Genomic DNA, 25,122 nt, shown 5'->3' on the forward strand with positions numbered 1-25,122 from the left:
TTGTCGTATTAAAAATGTCTATTTCACAAGTAAATTTGTTGGCTAAGGAATGTAAACGCGGAATCGGAGAGTGTCGTGCATAGTTAGTACCCACGTATGTACTCGTAGTTGTGTATAATGTTAGCAAGAAGGTGCATAATTTTTTTCCAGAATTGAGGAAAAGTGCGAGTGTTGTCAAGTTGAGGAAAGTGATGACCTCGCTCATTTGTGACATTGGTCGTAGGGAGTCAAAGAGGTTGATGCATGCCGCGGATTGGAGATCCTTACTTGATGTTGAAAATAAAATTAAAAAACAAAAAAATATGAAAAAGTACAAAAAGCAATCACGAAGTTTTGCATATTATAGTAATTAGATTTTGTATATTTAATGTATGTATGTATGTGTATGTGCATGGGAATGTGTATATATGTGTGTATGTATTTATTTATTTATTATTGAGGAAATCATGCAGTCTTTATGGTATAATCATACAAGGTACAAAAGAACAATTTTAAAAAGTAAGACCAATTACAGATTTCACACTAATTTATTATGAATGCAGGAGGAGAGGGGAAAAATAATTGAATTCCAAAAAAGTAAAAATATAAATATTAAATAAAAAGTACATTAAAGGGAGAAGACATTGTTTAGCTCCAATTCTACTTTCCTCCCTCTTTCTCTGCTTCCATAAACATTTATAATTCTTTGTAAAAATTCACAACCAAAAATAATTCATTAGATGCAGGTAGTAGATGTACATATGAATAAGTAAATTAAGAATATTATGTATCTTTTTTGGGTGATACCATTTTGGGCGATTTGAAAACAGTTTTCCCTGAAGATGGCTCCTGCAATGGTAGCCGAAACGTCGGATCAAATCCAACATACACGGTATCACCCAAACCATACATAATATTGATAACAGTGACCGTGAAAACCTTCGCACCTATTTTAGTAAATTAAGAGTTGAAATCAAAAGTTTAAATTAAAATCAAAAGTAAAAGTTAAAATTAATATTTGTATTGCATTGGTTTTGCCTAGCTTGGAACGGGGTATGTATCCTTGTTAGCTGGGTAAAGTGCACAAAAAATGTGTATAATATTATAATATGTATAAATAAATAAATAAAAAATCAACATCACAATAAAATGTAAGTTACTGTATTTATAGTGGTTAGCGTACAATCACATGAACGGACTTGTTGATTCCCTCAGCAGACAGGAGGGTCGCGGTAATTAATTACAAAGTTTGTCAACTTACAGGTCCCGGCGTCAGCCTTGCAGATCCTGTGTGCTCCGCGACTACAGTCTTCGAATTAGCAGCGAGTTAGTTGGTAAACCCTCAATGGGGGTGGCTAATATTTACCCGGGTACACACAATAACCCGAGATTAGCCGGTAGTTTCTACTGCGCGAGTTGCCGAAGTTCGGGCTTGGGACTACGGAGCGAGAAGTGAGCTTCAACTGCCGACGAGTTGAAGCTGGATTAACTACAGATTTATCGAAACAAATATCTCAACAGAGACAAGGAAGTTTAGAAGCGGGTATTGTGGATTATATTATTTATTGTTACTTTCTGAAATAAAATTTATAAAACATGAGTTCAGTTAACACGAAACTAGATCTAGGAATAACTTTTGATTCACGCTTTACATTTTCAAGTCAGTAAAAAAATATATAAAAAACTTAATATTTTGAAGGCTTTATTCAACGTTTTTGTACGCAGTTACTTGGAGTTTGCATCAGTTTTGTGGAGCCCACAATACATATCAAACATTGAAAGGATTGAAAATGTACAACGAACATTTTTAAAATACCTAGATTAAAAAAACAATAAAATAATTTGCACTTACATCCAATTTGCTAAAAAAAATGTATTTTTCACCCTTGAAAATAGACGCACAAATTTAAATTACGCTATTTATATAAATTATTAAATAATAAAGTAGACTATTTTAACTTACTCTCCAAAATTAATCTTAATGTCCCTTTTTGCGTGACTAGAAATAAGTATTTATTCCATCTGCAAGTCTGTGGCACTAACTATGCACAACAGTCTTTCTTCTATCGTACTTGCTCAAACTATAATGCTTTTTTTTTATCTGTTGACATATTTAACGTGCCCCTTAATTTATTTAAAATAAATCAAGACTTATTCTTTCTGGTTGCGATACGCTCCCACTTACTATTTAATGATGTTCACGCTTGAACAGACCTAAACAATTACTCCAAGTTCACACAAACACACCTCTACACTTACTTTTATACAAACACACCATTTTGTTGACTACAATTTAATATGTATGATATTTATTTCGAAACATCGCTGGTCTATTTTTAAAGCGTGTTATTTTTATGTTATTATATAATCATTGACTGTTTGTTTCTGTAAAATTTAAAAATAGGACCACAACCCGATGTACTTAAATTATTAGTCTTTCTTACTTAAATTAGTCTTTCTTACTTACCGTAACACTTTATTTACTGTGTTTGCTTTACAGAATTTATTTCATAAGCTTATATTATTGCATTTTTTGTTTATATGCTTACTGTTTTTTCTTGCATACCTGTGTTATTTTTTATTTTTTTACTTTGTAAAACTTTTTATTATATCCTTTCTAACTAATTTCACATCTTTTTTTTTATATATTCTGTGTTTATTATTTAGTATGTTAGCATGTATTTTATTTTTGATTTTTGTAAATGCCTTTTGATCGATAATGAACAAAATAAATAAATAACTCTTCCATATTTTGACTTTTGCTAAGTAAATGAGCTGAAACCTTTATCATATGGGTGAGAATTATCCGGCTAAACCAATTCACCTACAAGGCAACGCCTGAAAACAATATTTTGCAAAAGTCAACAGATAGAAAAGTTGAGGAAATATGGATGCTTAAATATAGGCCGAATGGTGAAGGTTACCCAGTGTTTAAAGTTCAGGATTCAACTCCTCGGGGGGCTGTAAACATTAACATATTACAACAGAGATGAAAAACATTTTAGAGAACGTAATATTGAAGTCTAGGCGTCTACATGGCTTATGACCTGTCATCGGCTGGTTTAATTGGCCACTTTATGCATTGTGTTATATTCCCCATTCTGTCCAGGTCAATCAGTGGCTCCGTTGAGACATAAAGGACACACAAACAAACAAACACAGTTTCGCCTCTATTATTTTTATTGAATTTTTGGCCTTTTTTTTATTCTTAACGTTTTTTTAAATATATTTTTTCAGATACATTCATACAATTATCCGATTAAATATTATCTTTGACTTAAAAATATTTTGTGACGGTCTAGATTTAGTGAAACACCGTTAAACTGATGTCTAAAATAATACGTTTTTGATCATTTTGCGGAATCTGGTGGGTGGTTTATTTCATTAATCAAAAAGTTTCAAATCAGAAAGCTCTTAATACAACTAATAATCTTTCGCTGTTACCAAAAATAACATTAATTTTACGATACAAACGGATTCCAGTTCAATAGAGAGTAGGAATTGGATTCTAAGTGCTTCATTTCAATTAGCCGGGATATTTGGTTTCACGGAAACTGTAGAGACTGTAGTACATCTTACATCCCCAGGGGGTTGGTTGGGCTTAATGGTAATTTATTTTGGATTAATCTAACCCCTAACATTGTGGGCGCGTTACATTGAAGAGCTAGCATAAATACCACCGTTGAATCCCAATGAATTATCGATGATACTTTGAGATATATCTACAAAATTGAAAAAAGGTCTAACGAGAAAGTTCAGTAGTTCTTTTTTATTTGTTAATAGACTATTTACCTATGTCAAACGATTAAAAACGAAAAAAAATAATTTTTATGTGGTTGTTTATTACAGAAGACTATTTAAAATGCCGCTCGGCTGTGGAATCATCTCCTATTCACCATCAATGTTACAACAGTATCTCTGTTAAAATCACGTCTGAAGAAACATCTCCTTTCTCTTCCTTAATCTCTCCTCCCTTCCTCTTTCCTCTTTTTTCTTTTTTTCCATTGAGTAATGGTATTGTTTAACGGTAATTTATACACATATACGTTTATTCCTATTTTAAAATATCTTAAGCTATTTTTTTATCTTTATTTTCTATTGAATATGTTTTTAACTTGAATTATAAAAATAAAACTTTTATTTTATTGGTTGGTTGGAAGAAATTGCCATTTGACAATAAGCTCGCCAATGTACAATTAACATTATGTACAAAAAATTAAAAAAAAAAAAAAAATAAAATACGAAATAGAAACACTTTAATTTTAATTATGCATTTAAAGCAGAGTAAAGTTTCAGTGCCACCCATTCGTTGGATTCGATCATATGACGTATTTATTAAAATGTTTTTTTCTTTCATTTTTGAGAAGCTTTGCTCTTATTTTTACCGTGAGTAGGATTTTTTTTTTGTATTTAATTTCCCGTAGGGCTGAAATTCCTCTTTAATCAAAGATTTTGAAAATAAGTGATTTTGTGATTCGATTTTGGCCGTATATATAAAGGCCGAATTCAAGGAGGAGATGACAAATTTAGGGTTCTCGCGGGGCAAGGGGTAAGCGTGGGTGGCTGAAGGGATGTCAGAAGGACATCGCGTTGGAATGCGAGAGTATGCAAACCTACTGCACTTGTTGAAAGAGTCGTTAATACGTAAATACGAGTATGTTGTAAGAGTAGGATAGCAATATGCGAAAAAATGTATTGGGATTAAAGCGGGTATTATATTTGTTTATACTTCGGTGGAATAACACATAATTTCATTTTAAACCTAATCGAGAGCTTCACGATGAAGTTGGCTTCAGTATTGGCCGATGTTAAAAGGTATAACGCCATCTGTTGGGAAGCAGCGAGAACTGTTGAAAACTGTTATATTCATGACCGTTGTATTCATAACTATATATATTATTTTCTGTGTAATTCAAGATAAATTGTATTATGCACGTGGAATAGTATGGACGAATATCCACAAATTGTATATTTCTAAGTAGTTTGTTAAATTACCTATTAAAATAAAAAATAAAAAACAGTTTCTACTACCGATAATAAAACAATAGCAGCAAAAGGTGGTGCGGTGCTATCGTCAGGTATTCTTACCTCGTTCCCACGTGATGACGTCCAGCGGGTAGCCCGCAGCCGGACACTTGATGACCAGGTCCGAGCCTGCCACTGCCGTCATCCTGGGCATTTCCCTGATGAAAGGCGGCCCGTAGACGTTGACCCTGGCTCCGTGGCTGGCCTTGCCGGCCGCGTTCTGCGCCGTGCACGTGTACTCGCCGCCGTCCTGCTCCGAGGCGTGCGAGATGTTCACGTGGGAGATGACGTCATCGTGGCTTGTGACGTATTGGCCCACGAGAAACCTGGAAAAGCACATACGTGCATAAGTGGAAGTTTTGTCGACTCAGGGATCTAATCTAGTGACCGAATGAAATAAGATTTTCAACCGAATACGAAAGTGAATTTCGGCTTTTGTTCTAGTTTCGGCCGAAACTGAAATAAAAACTTATTTAAATCAGTTAAAAGTAACTTTCAACTGCCTAAAAGAAGGCGCTTATTTAGTTAGATTTTAATTTTGTAGAACTTCGTATCATAATTTTTATATAACATTTTTGAGTCTTTTAATTTTGTTCATCTATTTTAGAAAAAAATAAAATTAGCCAAATTCGTTGGCTTTGAGCTTCACGAAATTTGTCCTGTAACGAAGAGCAACCACGATTGAATTCAGAAAAACCAGCGAAACATGGTGGCTCAAGATGATTCTTCATCATCAAAAGTCGCAGCGCGTTGATCGGCACACTGTTGTTGGTTAAATCCACGTCAAAAGTCATAGAAAATCATCGCACGAAAATGTTCACAATTTACTTCACAAATATCACTCGTTTGACAAAACGTTTTGAGTACGTTTACCAATAAAAATGGCAATTTTTACGATGACAATGTCAGATTTGATATATTCACACTAGTTTTGCCATATCTCAAAACTTAAGTAGAAACTCTTAGATTGCTTATATAATAAAATACCTCTACAACATTGTTGATTAAATTTAATTTGACCACTCAATCGTTTTATGGTGGGCGCGCACCGCGGTCTAATAGCTAATAATTTTCAATTTTATTTATTCATATACATATACATGGCAAAATGAAATATTTATTTATTTATTTATTTTATTTTATTTGGGAAATCAACAGTTCTACATACATATTTATAGTAAACAAACAGATATAGTGTATAAACTCAGAACTAATAACAGATTTCCACATAATATACAAAGTTAGTAAAGAAAATATATTACATATCAAATAAATACATATAATTTATACATATAAAAATGTTATATTCGTGTACTCGTAAATATTTTTCAATAATCAAATATTTTTTAAATATTTATTTTAAGAACATTAAGTTACTGTAAATTGGGCGGGATCAGGACAAGAATGCTTGAAGAGAGGATAAGGAGGGGAAGGGAGATGTACATATTTATTATTATAATGTCTACTAAGTTACATAATGCATTTTTAGGGTAAATTTTAAATCTGACACTTATCTTAACACTTTGAGTACCGGCCGAATACCTATAAAATTTACCCTGTGCCTGGCCCATTTTTGTGAAATTTCATGCTTTGTGAAGGGTTTCTTAAAAGTGTCATAATTATAAAAATACTGGGTTAAATTATTTTTTTTCACAGCCTTTTCACTGGTTAAATCAATTTAAACTTCTCATATTTATTTGAAACAATTAAATAAGTCATTTTCGTATGATAGTTTTGCCAACATTGGCCTTTATGAAGAGCCACATTGCGCATTGCAATGTTCGCACATATACTGGGCCTCACTCATTTTTTTGTGCTTTGCATCCCGGAGCCGTGTAAACACGTGATTATAATAACCATGCGTTGTGTCCCGGTCCCGTGTATTCACATGGTTTACCAACAGCGAAAAAGTACTAATAAAAGTCACTGGAGTCAAATTAATGCACTTTTTTAGACACCTAGTAAACCACGTGAAAACAAGGGACCGGGACACAACGTATGGTTATATAATCACGTGTTTACACGGCTCCGGGATACAAAGTGTTAATATATACATCTATTTGTGTATAAATGATTAAAATAATAAGGTAAAGTTGGTTAAATATAAAAAAAAACAAATAAGTATACATAATACCCAAAGAATAATATGTTAAAAAAGTAAGAGAATCTTGTAACGAAAACTCCCTCGGAGACATGAAAAATGTCAATGTCCAAAGTAATATTGTTCAACATAGAGATAGCCCTTCCAAAAAGTATAACCATTGGCAGGTTAGTCCTGTATATTGGAATGTGAAACATTCTATGCTGACGCTGTTTAAGGTAATTTATCCGGAACATAAAAGTCAATACCCTCAATAATACCGCGCAACAATCGAAAGAAATGCGTAGTCAAATATACATTCCATTTGGTCTTCAAACTGCTGTTACTAAGCATACCTTGGAGGAACTCAGTAGGATAAAGCCATGGATAATAAGAGGCTTGACACGGGAGGTTTCGGGTTCGATTACCGGTGAGAACCCAATAAATAAATGTGTATTTCTCGCAAACTCAGTAGCTGAATGCTCTGTGATGTAATTCACCACTATAATTGGGTTTCATGGTTTGTTGTGGTACACAAATATTATACTTGTACATATTTTAATAATTTATATTATGTTGTCAAGAAAGAAGTTGTACCTCGAACTATCTGGCAGTGGGAAGCCATCCAAAGACCAGCTGAAGCTCGGAGGAGGACTTCCTGCAGCTACGCACTTCAGGGAGACGGTGGGACCTGGCTGAAGAGTCTGCTCGGAGAACCAGTACAGCAGCTCTGGACTTGCATCTGAAACAATGAAACCAGATCAGATTTAGTAGAAAGCCTTTTGTAAGTAGGTATATCTTAGTAAGACATTTTTTAGTATAAGTAACAGTTATTAACTAGCCATGCTGTTTGCATTCTTAAATAACCTATGCGTTATCAATTCGGGATGCTTAAGTATCACTTGGAAATACGTCCTCCATTCGGGATGTCTCGCAATCACTCGGGTTTGTTATGTTCAATTTAGTAACACAAAACAATACGGAAATATTTAAGCTTTTCAATATATCCCATTGTACGAAATTCCATTGTAATGGTCCCCCTATACCTATTAAACTCACGACTCTCCCTTCGTCCGCTACCTCTTTTATCAACTACTTCTCCCAGAACATAAACTATTTTCATGACCTCATCAGTGCATGTAATGGTTGCCTAATTAAATGCATTGCATGTTGGTTAAATGTTTTGCTGGTGAAACCAACAACTATAGTGAAGGTGTATAGTGAGTTTTATAAGTTTGTGAAATTGGTGTCTTGATGAAGAAAAGATACGTCTCGAAACTGGCAGACATAGAAAATTCGTTAAGTGGTTTTACCCAAATATTGTTATAACGTATAGTAAAGTATTGGTTGATTTGGTGTTTATTTTGCAGAACTCCATATTTAAACTTATAATATTAGAATTATGTTAATTATGAAGAACATTAATGAACAATTAAAATAAACAGCAACCTATTATTATATTATTGATAGTTTTTTGACAACAATTATCTAAAGTTATTAAACTATAAAGCTTCATTAATTGTCTCACAATACATACTTGTATGTCAATAAATACTTACTTTGATATATTTTCCCCGTAATTCAAATATAAATACCTAAATTCCCCATTTCCCATTAAACACTAAGTCTCGCCCTTAACCAGTGGTTTTTCCCTCAATTATGATTAATGTACATGCTATAGTTCATAAGATTATTTTTATTTTCTACTTAAGTACCTTGAATAATATAACTATATAAGGACATTCAATCCATCTAATCTTCACATTCGTTTGAAAATGTCCTAACAAGGCGAAACAATTGTCACAAAATTTTGATTTTTATATTTGTAAAAATAAAATAAAGTGTTTAGTAGACTCAAATCAGTGTTTGATTTCTAATACTACAAGTATAGTAAAGTGTTGGACCTCAAAGTAAATGCTTTGAATATTAATTATAAATAATTATTCATTTGCCAAATGGCAATGATTTCTAAACCAACTGACAATATAAAACGTTGGGTTGTAACGATATTCTTAAAAATGAAACAAAAAATACTTTTTGTAACATTTCTTCAGGAATTCACTGAATTCTAGGCTATTACGCGATAAAAGTATGGCTGAATTAACGAAACTTTATCTCCTAGTTCGAGATAAACCCGTTTACGCTTATAGCTGTCTTTTATCAGAGAATTTACCCTTTTCAGGTGAAAAGGAAAAAGCAAAAAATGTATTTACATAATATTTAGAATCGAATTTCCAAAAGTTCTCTGGAAGGATACAAAAAAGATGTAAACTCCAGTTAAGAACACTCCGTTGTAAAGTTTATTTTATAGGGAACACCCTTAAAACGAAAATCTTCTAACTTTAAGGATTTTGTGTGTTAAAAAAGAACTTCATGGCTGCTGAGAAATCCTGAAAATGTAAATAAAGTAATTTGATATATTGCAACGAAGTAATGTATCGAACTTTTGTAATGTCTAGATTTTAATTTCTTTTGTTTAAGCAAAAAAAAAACATTCATTTTATTAAGGTGATACTAAAAAAACTTCAGAGTAATAATTCACTTGGGAAGCTCTTTTTCTTTATTGCATAGAACAACAACCCTATAATTTTTTTTTGGTTTTTAATTTAACATCAAACGTGTAACGGACGGTTCCGGTTTGCGCTTGCAATTCTCGACACTAAACCAACGGCCCGTTGTATTGCTGCAATCTGTAGATAACTTCGTGGTTAATGGTCGTAGAATGGTTTTTCTCCGTATTAGCGACTCTAGCCAATTTTCTTGTTTTTAAGGGCCAGTTGCATAAAAAAGTGAGGGTATAGATTAAAAATGGTTGCATGAAAAAATATTGAGAAAGAAGCTATCCGTTTTTACAAAAACTCGACAGTTTATCTAAGATTTTAATAGGTACTTTTTTTCTGTAGATATAAATTGATAATTTTGATAAACTTTGTTTTATTTTTTACCTTGTTTTTGTTACATTTACGAGAACCCCCTATTTATATATGCATATATATATATATGTATATTTTTTCTTATGTTTAAAATATAATCAAGTAGATGGCTATTTTTTTATTTTAATTATATTATTTTTCTCTATTTTCCTACTTTAAAAAATATATATTTAGCTATTTTATCTGGTATGTCGACCTCGTGATGATGGTCAGCGCATTTGCCTACCATGCAAGAGGTCTCGGGTTCGATTCCCGACATGGTTGATATGAAATATTTATTTAAAAAGGTGTTTTCACACTAGAAAATTTAATAGTCCCTGGACATGACTTGTAATTCTGATCACCTTACCCTCGTGTAACAAAAATTGATCGAGATATGCTGCGATTGGTGTACCAATGCAGTGTCCTTTGCACCATTAGATGCGGAAAGGGAACAATGATGATGATTTATCTGGTTTTGTTGAGTTTTTTTCTTTTCTGTCTTTTTAGTAATACAATTTATTTTTTAAAGCATCAAAAAAATATACATGTCTATTAATTTATATGTTTACAACATTATGTATGTACTCTTTTATTTAATTCTAAAATTAAAATCTTTGTCTTAGCACCAGATGACAAACTATTATTAATTGTTTATCGAGACAAAGCCGGTTTTAGTCCCAATACTTATGTATGGAAATGAAACATGGAACAAGCAGAGGAAAGATGAAAGCCGAGTGAACGCGGTTGAAATGCGATTTTTTAGACAAACACGTGGAAAATCAATGTTTGGCAGGGTTACGAATGATGAAATCAGGCGAGAGTGTAAATCTGAGTCAAGTATAATTGATAAAATTAAGAAAGGATCTCTGAGATGGGTTGGTCACGTAGAACGAATGGACGACGAAAGAATGTTAAAACAAGTATATTCGGCGAATATGAACGGTAACGAGAGACGAGGACGAACAAGGAAGACGTGGTATCAGATAAACCAAAATCTTAAGTCTGGTCATGTCAAAAGCTATCCAAAAATTATCCTTGGCTCTACCCGACCGAGTTTCTCCAGGGTATGGTTGGCTACAACAGTTTAGAGACTAGAAGGAATGTGTGTTTGACTACACATTTTTATCGATTGTTGCGCGGTATTGTCGATAACCCTGAGATTATGATGAGCATTGGTTTGTATGTTCCTGATAATTACCTAAGACAGCGTCAGCATAGATTTTTTCATATTCCGATAAACCGTAAAATATAAAACAAACACTAAGAATTTGCACATGTAGGTATTAAACTTAACTTTTAAAAGCGTTTTGTCGTTTTTAACTCTCAAAAGGCTGTGCCACAAAATTCCTTTACACGTGGTGATGTAACATCGTGTTACAAAAGGCAGAATATTCTGAAGTTTGAACGAAAAAATCAGAGACATACTACTAAAAAATTCCGATTCCATTATTTATAATAAATATTTTATATAATTGAGGCCAGCCATGGCAAAATAATTTAAAAATTATAATTCGCAGGTCATATAACTAAGATGCACCCTCGCCTACTGCCAATAACCCACTGATTAAACTTTTTTTGTTTGTTTTGTTTTTGTCTTTTTCACTCAAACACCGGCCACAAAACAGCGTCTCTGTCTTATTTGTTGTAAGTTCTGTTCTCGTGCTTTCTCTAACACTGCAAAACATATTAATTGTGATATTTCATTCGTATAATTATTCTTCGCACGGGAAAATGTTATGCAAATTAATTTAATTCAATTGAATTAAAATCCAGCATAGTTATAAAAAAATTCTAATCCAGTGTGAAAATGTTTATTTGAAGATTACGAAAAAGACAACTTCAGTAATTAAATGAATAAGAGAGATATATCAAGTCTTGTATTCTATGTAGACTCGTGGTACACGACAGCCACACAAAAATTAATATGATGAAATATCTAATTAATTAGCTTTGATTATTTTTTTATATAAATCAAGTTCAATATCAAATAAATCAGTTTGACAAAGAAGTTTTCACATAAATCAAAAAAAAAAAAATTTATAATATTTTTGGATTTATGTGAATATTTTAAATATTGAATATTTATATTGAATATTTGGAGTGGATATATAATGTATGTGTAGCTATATTTTGAAATTTATCGCGACAGAGACGTAAAACTTGGGGGTCAGTTTTGCGTAGAGCTGTCACTTGTTTGGTTGTAAAAAATTACTACTCCACAAATTTTGATATTACAATAGAGAAATATCACATACTGCGAATACCGATAAAAACACATGAAACGTATTGAGAATAGTTAATTGTATTTTCAAATCAATATGAATATTTAAAAAAAGGCTAAAAAAATACGTCGCTAGAAAAACGCAACATGTTTGGCCTTGACAGTTGTGACGACAAGATTTGTGACAATATCCTAAACAAATTTAAATGGGCAGGATCAAATAAACATGAATCGTGATGTATTGGGGCGTGGCCAATGGAATGACCGTTTTTGCGGGAATTCAAAATCACCAATTAAAAATATTTTTTTATGCTACTAATAATTAGCAACAATTTTTTTTACTTGACAGTTTTTTCCAAGATCTTCAATACTTGAAAAATGTTTTATTTTATTTTATTTGGGAAATCAACAGTTCTACATACATATTTGTAGTAAACAAACAGATATAGTGTATAAACTCAGAACTAATAACAGATTTCTACAAAGTGTACAAAATTAGTAAAGAAAATATATTACATATTAAATAAATACGAGTACACATAAATTTATACATATAAAAATGTTATTTCAATGTACTCGTTAATTTTTTTCAATTTTCAAAGAATATATATATAAACATATATTTTAAAGAACAGTAAGTTATTGTAAATTGGGCGGGATTAGGACAAGGATGCTTGAAAAGAGGATAAGGAAAGGAAGGGAGATGTACATATTTATTATTATAATGTCTACCAAGTTATATAATTCATTTTTAGTGTTAATTTTAAATCTGACAAAGTGATTTTTGTTTTAAAAACACCTTACATTTCCCTGTTATGATAGCATTTTTTTTCAACATTGTTATTGTTTGTTACTAATGTATTTTTGTGAATATATCGTCCGGAAAAAAATACAAATTTTTAATATTACAATTCCCCGAGAGTACAAATCTGTATCACCGTTTTTTAAATACGGAATTTAAAATAAAAAAAGCGTAACTGTTTTCAAACTTTAAATAACATAATTTAAAATGAGTTCTCAAAAATTAAATAAGGAACATTGTAAAAAAACGCGAAAACGTAATAATCATATTCTGCTTTGAACAAAGGAGACAACTTAATACTGTTGTATATTTTTTAATATTTCTTAAGTACTGGGTTGATATGCCAAAAAGCAGTCGGATCAAAAGAGTTTTTGTTTCTTTATTGAGTGGCATAGTGTAATTATGTTTGAGGGATTTAAGAACAGCAAAAAAGAAAATATTTTATTACATTGCTTTGTTTTGAAGGATGTCTTATATAAATATGTTATTAACTTATTAAAAAACCTTATCAAAAATACTACATTAAAATATTTACTTAAAAGATTTTATAAATAGAGTAATAGGGAAATACCCCTTTTAAAAACATTTAAAAAAATAAACGGGCCTATGAAATACTGTCCAATCAAAAAAATATGTTTTTGCTACTTAGTGGCATAAAAAGTATTTAAAAAATCGTGATTTTGAATTCGCGGTCATTGCATTGGCCGCGCCCCTTATACGTCACAATTCATGTTTTCTTTAAAACTTTGTTCCTAACCTTTCAAATTTTAATATCGGCCTCGTGGTCTAATGGTCAGCGTGTTTGCCTACCATTCAAGAGGTCTCTTGTGTTTTTAACCGCATGTTTTTTTTCCTACCGGCCGGCTTCAAAGCTACATAGGCTCTTTATCAAGATATACTTAACTAATGAATTAAATCCTGTTTTATTTTTTAAAATATTACATCAATATATATAGAGCTAATAAGTCAAGTCTTTTTGTTATGTTGGTTTTAAAATGGAAAGTGTGAAGTGAGATGGATACGATCTTTAAATCTAGACAGAAGTGGTCTAAAAGAAAAATGGTGTATTTGGCAATTTATTATTTTTTACTAAATGTTATTAAATATTTGTAAATAACCATTTACCGACTTTTCTATGTCTACCGGTTTCGAGACATACCCGTCTCTTTGTCAAGACACCAATTAAACCAACATAAGTGGGTATACAAAGGTAAGTAAAAAAAAAAGTGGTTACATAATTTTTTTTAATAACATTTACTAAAATGTTTGACCACAAAGTTAATGCTTTAAATATTAAAGTACTGTATTTCTGAAATTACTCCACGTGTGACGTCTCAGGTTCTCTTCCGCTTCATCTCAGTTAGTTCTGTCGTTTGGTCTGTTGACGGTAAGTAAACCGGAAATCTTACACAACTCTCTTATTGGTCAATTTATTATTATTTTAATAGCAATTTTTTGTTTACATTTGGTACATATTTTATTACACAATATATATTTTTTTCGTGAAAACAAACAATCCAACATGGGCATCGCCTGTGCCTGGGTATACTTAATCTAAAACACATGATGAAATCTAAGGTAGATGAATATATTATAATATATATATTGAAAAAAACTCAACTCAAGACATGATCTGGACTTTTTTGGTTTAAGTTTACGACGATTTAAACGAGCCCTAAATAAAAATTCCAGATTTTGTCTCGATGTTCCTTATATTGTCAATGCTTCTTTTCGTCTTTAAAACTGTTTTTAACTTTTCTTATATAGTAATATAAATACCCTTTGAATAGTATAAATGGATAATGTCCGTTAATAAATAAATAAACACATAAAATAAAAATTGAAAGGTACATTGAGGTTGTTTTATTTTTCAAATATGTGTTAGTGGAAAATAAGAAATATACAAAATAAAAACACATAAAGAGCATACATTAATAGCTAAATTAGGAAAAAACACGAGAGCAAATAAAAATTTAATTTAAAGAAGAAAACATTGACATTTGTATTTTTGACCCAGCTTATAAATGAATTATTAGATGAAGCGGGGCTTAAATTATCATTTTCCGGTGTCTTTACAGTAGGAGTTATACAGTTTATGAGCAAAGTTGATAAACTAGTGACGTCGTTCAAATTAGTTCGTTTTAAATTAAATATTTTACGTACGTCTATTTAATTTGTTGTTAAATAATAAAAAAAGATTCATTATTGACTAATCTAACTAATCTAATCAGTTGCAATATTTTGTTATGTCCTCTTCATTTTCAAAAAAAATGGTCACAGCTTATGTTAACAACCAATATGTTAAGTCGCCAACCACTGCTACCATTGATTTTGTATTAGACAAGAAAAGGGCGAAGTGACATTGCAGTAATGGCGGGAGATTTAAAACCTTTTGTGACGGAAATTGGTATTGCCAGACGACACTGGGAAAAGTGCGATTGAGCAAAAACGGATAAAGCTTTTTCAAATCTTTTTCCGTCAATTACGTACAAATTTCCCTACGTCATTGAACTATGAATTTTTCTTAATCATCTTATTATGAAAGCTAAGCCAGAAGCTAGCGCTGCAGGTACAAATTATACTTTTTATTGTTTATGTATATAAATATATATGTATATATAAAAAGCAATGTTTGTATGTGTGTCCAAGACAGACTGAATAACTACAGGACCGATTTACGTGTGGTTTTCAGCGAAATGTTGAACTTTGCCACGAGCATATTTATACTACTACTACTACTACTACCATCACGCCATTTCCCCGAAGAAGAGCAGAGATAATGGACCACCACACACGTCTATTTTGGCATACATTTCTAGCTTCTTCCTCATTCATACATTTTGTCATACATGCCCTTCGGTTCTGTCTGCTTTTAACATGACCAGACTTAAGATTTTGGTTTATCTGATCAAGCCACGTCTTCCTTGGTCGTCCTCATCTCACGTTGCTGTTCATTTTCTTCATATGTACTTGCTTTACCATTTTTTCGTCATCCATTCGTTCTACATGACCAAACTATCTCAGAGACCCTTTCTTAATCTTATCAATTATACCTGACTCAGATTTACACTCTCACCCGATTTCATTGATGATGAAATCAGCATATTTAGAGCTATTAAAATCTTTAATTTATTGAGTAGAAAAATAGTTAAGAGCGTATAAGATGGAAAAAATGGAAAGATGTTTTTTTTAGTGTGTAAACAAGTTTGTTTTTGAATGTTTACAAACAACATTAGTTTTTAATGGATCCCAATCAGATTATTTCCTTTAATTCCTTAAAATTTTTATCTTTTTACTGGGTTTTTGGTAATATTAAAATAATATCAACTGACATTTGATACATTTTTGAAAATTGCATTCTCAAGTACAGTGCACCCCTGTTGAAATTGAACCATGAACAAGTACCTACGTACCTACGAAAAGTTCCTTCATCTTTTTTCATGGCCACCAAAAGTCGATTTTATCTATTTGATTTAGGCATAAAAAGTCAGAGATGCATTCGACTTTTTTGCATAGCATTAGGGAGGCATTTTCGAGACAGTAAGAGGAAAACAATGTTAAATTACCAATTTATCGAAATTCTCTGTCACCGCATATCCCCACAATTTATGTAATCCAAAACAAAAAATAATGTGTAAGAAGATCGTTGGTTTTTTACAAAAAAATGGTCTATTTGAATTAATTACTGTACATATGTATGTTGAAAATGGGAGAAAAAACTATTTATCAAGAAAAAGAGCCTTTAATTAATTAAATAAAAAGGCAACACTTTTACAAATTAAGCGTAGTTACAAGTGCTGAACATTAGTACAGTATGTACATACCGTACTGTAAATGAAAGTCATTGCTTGCTGAACATCTAAAAAAAAGCAATTTGGATAATCAACTATTCGGATAGTCGGAGTTTGGATAATTGGAGTTTTGCCGTAATATGGAAAAATTTCACATCAGGAAAGCTTAAAAAAATATTGTCCCATTAATCAATAAGCAAACAACCTTTCAATATAGCCCAAAATACGATGTTCCATTGTAATGGTCACCCTATACATATTAAAATTACGCCCCTCCCTTCATCCCCTCCCTCTTTTTCAACGATTTTTCCCACAAGCTCAAATGTTTTCATTGACTAATCAGTGCATGTAAGGATTGTCCACTAAAAGCATGTTGTTTTAATCGGCATATTGGTTTAATATATATGTGCAGCAACTATAATGAAGGTGTATAGTGGGTTTTACATGTTGGTAAAATTGGTGTCCTGACGATGAGACAGGTACGTCTCGAAACCGGCAGACATAGAAAAGTCACAAATATTTAATAACATTTACTTTAGTATATTTACAAATTACAACAGAGGTGGGGCTGTTTTGTTAATCAGCACGCTGATTTAAGTTTTTGCGAAATCCTATTCCATATTGTCAAGATTGTATTAAAATTATTCAAATACTTTTCTGTCAAATCCTTTTAATATTAATTCATATTTGTCTTTGCTTTCTCCCGGTGAAAACGGCAAAAATTACAATTCATTGCTCTACAGATTAATTATCTATGAAATCTTTGTCAGTTTGCACGTACGCATTTTGCTATTTGGTCACCTTTTTCTAGCCATAACCACAAAAATCCAGATTTCATGTTTTTTATTTTAAATGCATTCTCAACCCCTCTTTGTACTACCCCGCCGGCATGCGGTGTGACATTGGATCAGTGCTGTTTACCGTGTCACAGCCAGAGGAGCGCAATGTCTCGCAAAAGTATTTTATTGAAAAATGTATAAAGTTCGCACAAAACATGAAATATTATAAATCAGTTTTATAAAACACTACCTTGACAAGCGATTTTTTTTTCATAGTACTTTTTATAGCATTCAAGCTGGGGTATGCCTGGTACTCCCCTCACGAACTCGCGGTGTTTTTAAAGTCAGGCTTGGAAAATAAAATAATAATGACGTTATTTTTCTACATAAAAATCAAATATTCAAGGTGGAAAAGATTGGTTTTAGTCGTATATATTTCAGTCACGCAAATGGCGGAAGTGGTAATTAACAGTGCTTTATTTCGTAAATTAATCATCATAAAGAGCTTTTAGAACCGTTAGATTCGACAATTCAAACAAAACTTGCTAATTAGTTTAAATAATAATGGATCGTTGGAACGGATTTACATTGCCCCGGGACTTTCTTTTAAGATTCAAACACTGAAGGTGACAGCTCCAATAGTATACACAATTGTACTGATTAACAACTAACTAAACCAGTGGTCGGCAAACTCATTAGCCAAAGAGCTAAAGATCAGCATTACGACGATTACAATTTCTTTTGAGAGCCAAATTGATTTTTTCTTAGTTTCCTCTTCGAAGCCAAAGAATTCGATGCTTAAGAAATATAGAAATAGAAAAATAAGACTTTCAGGCGTTGCCTAGTATGTAGGTGAAATAATTCAATTAGACAAATATCACCCGGATAAATAAAAGTTTTAGCTCTTTAACTTCCCAAACATCAACAGATGAAAAAATTGGTGAAATATAGATGTTCAAATATAGGCAGAATGGTGAATGTTACACAGTGTGTAAAGTGGCCACTTAAATGAGCCAATGACAGGTCATAAGCCCTGTAGATGCATATACTTCTATATTTCCATCTCTAAAATGTTCTTAATATCAGTTGTAATATGTTAAGTTTTTTTTTTATTATTCTTTATTTGGATAACCAACAGCTTTATTTATTTTTAATGTAAAACAAAACAAATTACAAATAAGTCAATAACAGGTTTTCACAAGTAACATGAGAGTAAGTTAAAAAATATTCTCGAACATAAAATGAAATAGCAAACGCTGCACGTCATTTTGATTATTCGCAAATAAATCTTTGTTTGATGATTTTGTTATTACATTAAAATTATTAAAAGTTCACCATAAATATGAATTTTGCCTATAATTAGATGAAACAAGAGGAATATGAAGGTTATTCCTTAGAACTTTGGAAGGAACATTAATAGAGAGTTTGCATAGTAGTTCAGGACAGTCAATTGAACCAGAGGCATTATGTATGTACATTATGCAATGAAGATCTCCGTATTTACTCTCTGTTATTGAGTGAACATTCTTTAAATTAGTGATGTAAATGAGATTTAACGACAATTGTGTTGACAATCTTGATCACCAAATCCATAAAAATTGAAATTTGTCGCCTGTATCAACAGAATCAGAATGATGCAATAGTAAAAAAGCATCTCGTGATTAATTTTTGCTTCGAAAATATAAAAAAACGGCCGTTCTCACTTCGGTTATAATTTTAGTTCCATATGTTGATGAAATTAAAATAATTTCATCAAGTTAAATATGATGCTTCTCTGTGCATTTGATGACAATGTTTGAAATATTCTCAATAATTCAAAAGGCAATAGTGCTGGAAGTTCTTCCAAGGAACCTGTAGACTAAATAACTTGCGCTGAGCCGCAGTTCCCAACCACTGAATTAAACCGTGAAACGGTTAATTTGAAAGTAGGTATTTACATATTTATTTATTTATATATACGCCCAGTGAGCATTTTTAAGAACGTATTTATACATAGAAAATTATTATAAAGGAAAGTAGAGAGACTCAACGGTATATAGTAGACTCGGTGGAAGTGGAAGCGGGAGAGAGGTGTTTATAATTGAATTTGCTTCAGTGATCGTTTAAAAGAAGACAACTTGTTATCAAAGAAATCAAGCCTGGTATGTTTGTTGGCAAACCTAAGAATTCTGGGCATAGGAGAATGAAAACCATAGTAAGTTCTATGGTTATCGGTATGAAACCATTTTTTGTGGCTTGTTGGTGAAGTTTACCTATATAAATATAAAGCCTACTTAAAAATAAATATCTTTTCATAAACAATTAGCGTTAAAGTAAGGGGCAATAGTTAGACTGCCTCCGCTTAATAGAAAAAAAAAATATAAAAACAAATATATCATGAAATAAATCATATGCATAAAAATAAAATTTAAACATACAATTTATGGAACATTAATGTAAAAACTCTTGATTCAGAAGCAAATTTCTTTTTTTTTAATGACAAATATGATTAAATCTAAGGTCAGTAGGAATTTTCTGGATCGTTATTCTATTGCATCACATGCCATTATAATTTAATCTAATTAATTTTACTATGTATTTTTTATTGTTAATTATTGTGGCTTGACACGAGCCTAAAAAGCATAAGTTCATTAATATTGAAACGAGTGTAATTTTGAATGAATAAATAAATTAATAAATTGAATTAAAATGTAAGGTACAATATAATTTAATTATTTACTGCCATATTTATTACTAATTAACCAAAATAAATTAACTTGTAAATGTACAAATAAATATTTTAAAAAAAGAACAAACGAGACTTTTTACAAAACATTATTGATCGAATTTTTTCCGAATCCAGGTTTATTTCGATAAAGTTACGAGCATTCCTTGAATTTGTAATCATAAGAAAATTGATCAACATCTGCGGTACGCTTGTAGAATTTTCCATCGGCAATCTCCATCGCTATTCCTTATAGGAATATTAAATTTCCCGAATTGAATTTATTACTTTTATCGAGTATGGAGGTACGTAAAAGGTTCCTCTCACGCTGCGTGTACATAATATCGGAGAAATTCTGCCATTTCTTGCGTATTTACACTCGTTTATGTGTCATTTTCCCTCGGCGGTTGTCACTTTATTCCACAAACTGACACTTCTCATCGCCTTTATGGCAATATTGAAAGAGTAATAGGTACCCCACACACCGCGCGTGAAGAAAATATTTATATTTGTCGCTTTTCATAAATGGAATTCTCTCCACATTATTAAATGTTCAATCTTCCTTAAGTTGTTTGTCTTCTTAACCGTATTTAGTTTAAAAACGTTTTGGTATGATTCAATTTTTGTAGACAGGTTTTTTTCGTTTTCCTTGCTGTTGCTATGTGGTCTCTTCTCCGAGGGTTCCTAAACTTGGATTTGAATGTTGGATTACCTGCTGTGCTTTCATATTTTGGGAGGTCTTTCACGAAAATGGGTCTCCTGGAGTTGATTATGTATATGTAGGAGTAAAGTAGTAAAGCGTTGGTTGGAGTTCCTACCCCAGTTAGAGATGGACAGAAAAGACACGAGGTTGCTGTTTAATGCGTATTTATTACACGGCGAATAAGATACAGCACTTGGTAGTGTAGCGCTAGCGTAGCAACGATGATGGCTTGAAGACACTGCACTTGAACTACATGCTGGAACTGTGTTACGTCATCGAGCTGGATTGAAGTGAACTGAACTTGTTGGGCTGGCTGACTGAACGGGCTGACTGACGTTGGCTGCGTCTTGTGGTCACTTTATAGACGACGTTCCTTTGTAGTTCAATTATTCATGGTAGAGACGATGTGAATGTACTGCAGAACAATGCTCCCGGTTTAACGTGCAATACTTTAAAAGTTGAATTATACGAATGTATTGGATTCGATAGAAAATGATGACATTACATCGTCGGTCATTAGTCTACTTTAGGTGAACTAATTTAACATGGGTGTGTCATTGACGATATCCTCAGCATCATATATCTATCTCATCCTCAAAGTCTTTATCTTGAAAGTCCAGAATACTCGTTTGATTCCGACTGTCTGCCCTTCCTTTAACGCCATATGTCATTATTGGTAATAAACAAAGCAAATTTAAAAATATAACGAAAAAAAACAATACTTCTGCCACTAAAGAAAAAAACCAATTACGGACAAAGGTACTATAATTTTCTACCCCTCAGCCATATAACTATTTAAGTATGGATATATCGGCAAGCAAAATGAAAAACAATGTTTTCAAAACTCTAATCCATAAATGAATTACTTAAAGGACAGGAAGCTAAGGAATATGTTTCATATATCAGAATATAATTTTAATATCTTGAAAGTTCTTTCTCATTTTATTCATGTAGGTATATTTAAAAATCTTTTTTCATATCTCTTATAAATTTTTCATATTTCTTTTGAATTTTTACACAACAATTGATGCAAAAATATGTACTATTATGTATAAAATCAATAATACACTGACTCTCCGGAACGTGCCTGTGGGCCAGTGGAGTGGCTACATCCATAAATAAAAAGGAAATTATATTGAATGTACCTATTGTCTAAACATTTTTTGTGTAAACTATGTATTTATATAATATATTAGATTAAACAAATAAATAAATAAAAAGTGATCGAGTGTGTTACATAGCACCATTTGGAAAAATGACCTCTGTAAAAAACACCACCCCAGGGCTGCTATTCTGAACGAAAATGCGCGCGAAGAGTCGCTTTGTTAGCATGTATTTAGTAAGTAAATACGCGTTAAAATGCGTTTTCTACGCGCGTTTTTGCGTTAATAATACTACCCTTGATGATGGTAATTTACATAGCGACATTTAAAATGTGCCTTAAAAGTGCTGCACAATAAATGTCTCGATACGTCTTGCAGCTACAGAGTGCATAGGCGGTAAGGTTTCTAGTTCTCCGTCTCCAATTAGTGTACATTTTAATAATTCATAATAACTTGATTAAACCATATCTTTCAGCCACTGGGTACACGGACAGTTAGGATTCTACCTGTTCTATTTAGAGCATCGCAATATTCGCTAAATTAAAAATGTATTTAGTAAGAGAACGACGTGTCGAACAATATTTATTATACGCCAGTGCCATTTATTTAATGAATTTTTCTACGGAACGGTATATTTAAGTTCGCCATAACTGTCAAAGGGTAGCTCCTTAGAATTCAGTCCATATCTCAGTCAGTGTTGCCAGCGCCACTGTAAAAACACTTATTCGCCATTTATGGAACGGGCGATTTTGAATTTACGGCGAGAATTGGCGAGAAGAACATACACTCGCTACGAAAGAGTGAAGTATTCTGTGCACGCGAACACAGACGTAACTAACTGAATAATCGAGTGTCGCAGTCAACGGCTGCTTGTTCTAAATTTGGCCATAATTTAATGATTCTCAAATTTAAATACGTATATGAATTTGTTGCAACAGAGAAGGAAAACACCTTTGAAACGAGAATATGGAAGTCTAGGCATTCACAAGGCTTATTTATGAATTGTCATTGGCTATTTTAAGTAGCCACTTTACATTCTGTGTAACATTCACCATTCTGCTTATGTTTCCTTAACTTTTCCATCTGTTGACGTTTGTGAAGTAAAATATATCTAGACTTTCATATTCTCTTCTCAAAAGTGTTTTCCCTCTCTGTTGCAACAAATTTATATCTAAGTTACTCCCTAGGGAGGAGATCCAGCCGGTTTGCAAGCGTTTGGACATGCTCAAGGCATTGTTTAAATACGCATTATATTTTTTAATACAATATCGTCAGCAAGAGATTTAAATATCAAGGGACAAGTTTATTATTTCAGAAACAAGTATACATTAAACGTAATTATGGAGAAAGTAGCCAGTCATAAAAAAGTGAACTGAGATAATAGCACCTTTCTGAAAAGAGTAAATAATCAAATCTACACAACAGTTGGAATGTTTTTGACTTTGACAAATGATAACCAATTAAAACACTAGTTTTTTTTATTGAAAAACAAGAATCTTATTATAAATTTGACCAGTTTTAATGATTTTCAAGGTACCGTCAGATTTTTCTGGTGCAGTGAGTGTTTTCTGCAAATTGAGAAATGTAATTTTTGCGATTAAACTATTTTCAGAAGGTGATTCTTTTAACAGTATTTTGAGTATGTCCAAATTTTGTCAACAAGGACTGGATTTAACTTCCTGAGGAGCTGTTAATATTGACATACTACAACAGAAATGAAGAACATTTAAGAACCCGGTTCATGAAGAAGTCAAGAAATCGAAAAAAAAATTTTTTTCGAGCGTTGCCTAGTATGTAGGTGAAATAATTAAATTACACGAATCTCACCCGCATACATAAAGGTTTTAGCTTTTTAACTTCACAAACATTAAAAAATGAAATAATTGAAGGGATAAAGATGTTCAAATACGGGCAGAATGGTGAATGTTAGACAGTGTGTAAAATGGCCACTTATACCAGCTAATGTAGATGCCTAAACTTCTATAATGCCTTTTCTAAAATGTTGTTCATCTCTGTTGTTATATGTAATTATTACAGTTATTCGTATCAAAGCGGCCTGGTTGTTTTTAGCAGAATATAGAATTGACCTTACTGCACCCGATAACACCAATATTTCTTTTTTTTATTATGGACTGGCTGCTTTCTGTTTAGCTACGTAAAATTGTTACAGAGAGATAATAATGTACGGCGTGCAGTAATGAGAAAGTTCAGTGCTACTGTACATTAGGTATTGAAAAAAAATCTTACACTTAAGCTAGGGTTTCCTAGGACAGCGGTGCCCATATTTTAACGGCCGTAGTGAACAGTGATGCGGTTGACAGCCGTCGTAACGGTGACTAGAGAGTGGTTTCCTATAAAAATGGTGTTGATAATACCGTTAAAAAATAAAACCACTCTCTATTCACCGCTACGACGGCTGCCTACCGCATCACCGTTCACTACGGCCGTTAAGATACGGGCGCCGCTGTCCTAGGAAACCCTAGCTTTAGTAAAAATGAGAGTATTTACACGCACGGCGCTCGCAATGTATTAAAAAAACATGAAGATCTTAATTGAATAATACAAAATGAAAAAACATAAAAATATCACATAAAAAAGGGAATAAAAGTAAAAGTGAGGAAGGAAAATAGATTTGTCATTTTTTGCTTATTGGTAATCTCGGACTTAATTCAATAAATTTAACAATGTTTGAGTATGTCCCAATGCTTGACAGTTTGGACATACTCAAACATTGTTGAATTAACTACCTGGTAAAAGAAGAAGTATAAAAATTGGAAAATTGTTTTCAGGCGTTGCCTAGTAGCTGATTCGGTTCAGCCGGATGAATCTCACCCACGCGATAAAGGTAAAAAGATAAAAAGTCAACAGATGGAAAATTTAAGGAAATGTGTATGTTCAAACATGGGCAGAATGGTGAGTGTTACACAGTGTGTAAAGTGGCCGCTTAAACCAGCCAATGACAGGTCATAAGCCCTGTAAATACCTAGACTTCCCCCCTCAAAAATGTTTTCCCTCTCTGT

The 25,122-nt window shown here is 32.3% G+C and overlaps 1 protein-coding gene across 1 annotated transcript in view; it reads right to left on the bottom strand.

The window, feature by feature from the left end:
• Positions 1-25,122, bottom strand: part of Dscam4 (Down syndrome cell adhesion molecule 4) — a 226,023-nt gene that overhangs the window by 83,090 nt on the left and 117,811 nt on the right. The window contains exons 9-10 of the mRNA XM_088224468.1: positions 7,682-7,826; positions 5,068-5,330 (exon numbers count right to left, since the gene is read on the bottom strand). Of these exons, the coding sequence (XP_088080594.1) occupies positions 5,068-5,330; positions 7,682-7,826 (408 nt within the window). The remainder of the gene's footprint in view (positions 1-5,067; positions 5,331-7,681; positions 7,827-25,122) is intronic.

Source organism: Micrasema longulum, unplaced genomic scaffold (genome assembly GCF_059751315.1).
Source record: "Micrasema longulum isolate JH-2025_06_02 unplaced genomic scaffold, ASM5975131v1 h1tg000284l, whole genome shotgun sequence".
In the NCBI taxonomy this organism is placed as follows: domain Eukaryota; kingdom Metazoa; phylum Arthropoda; class Insecta; order Trichoptera; family Brachycentridae; genus Micrasema; species Micrasema longulum.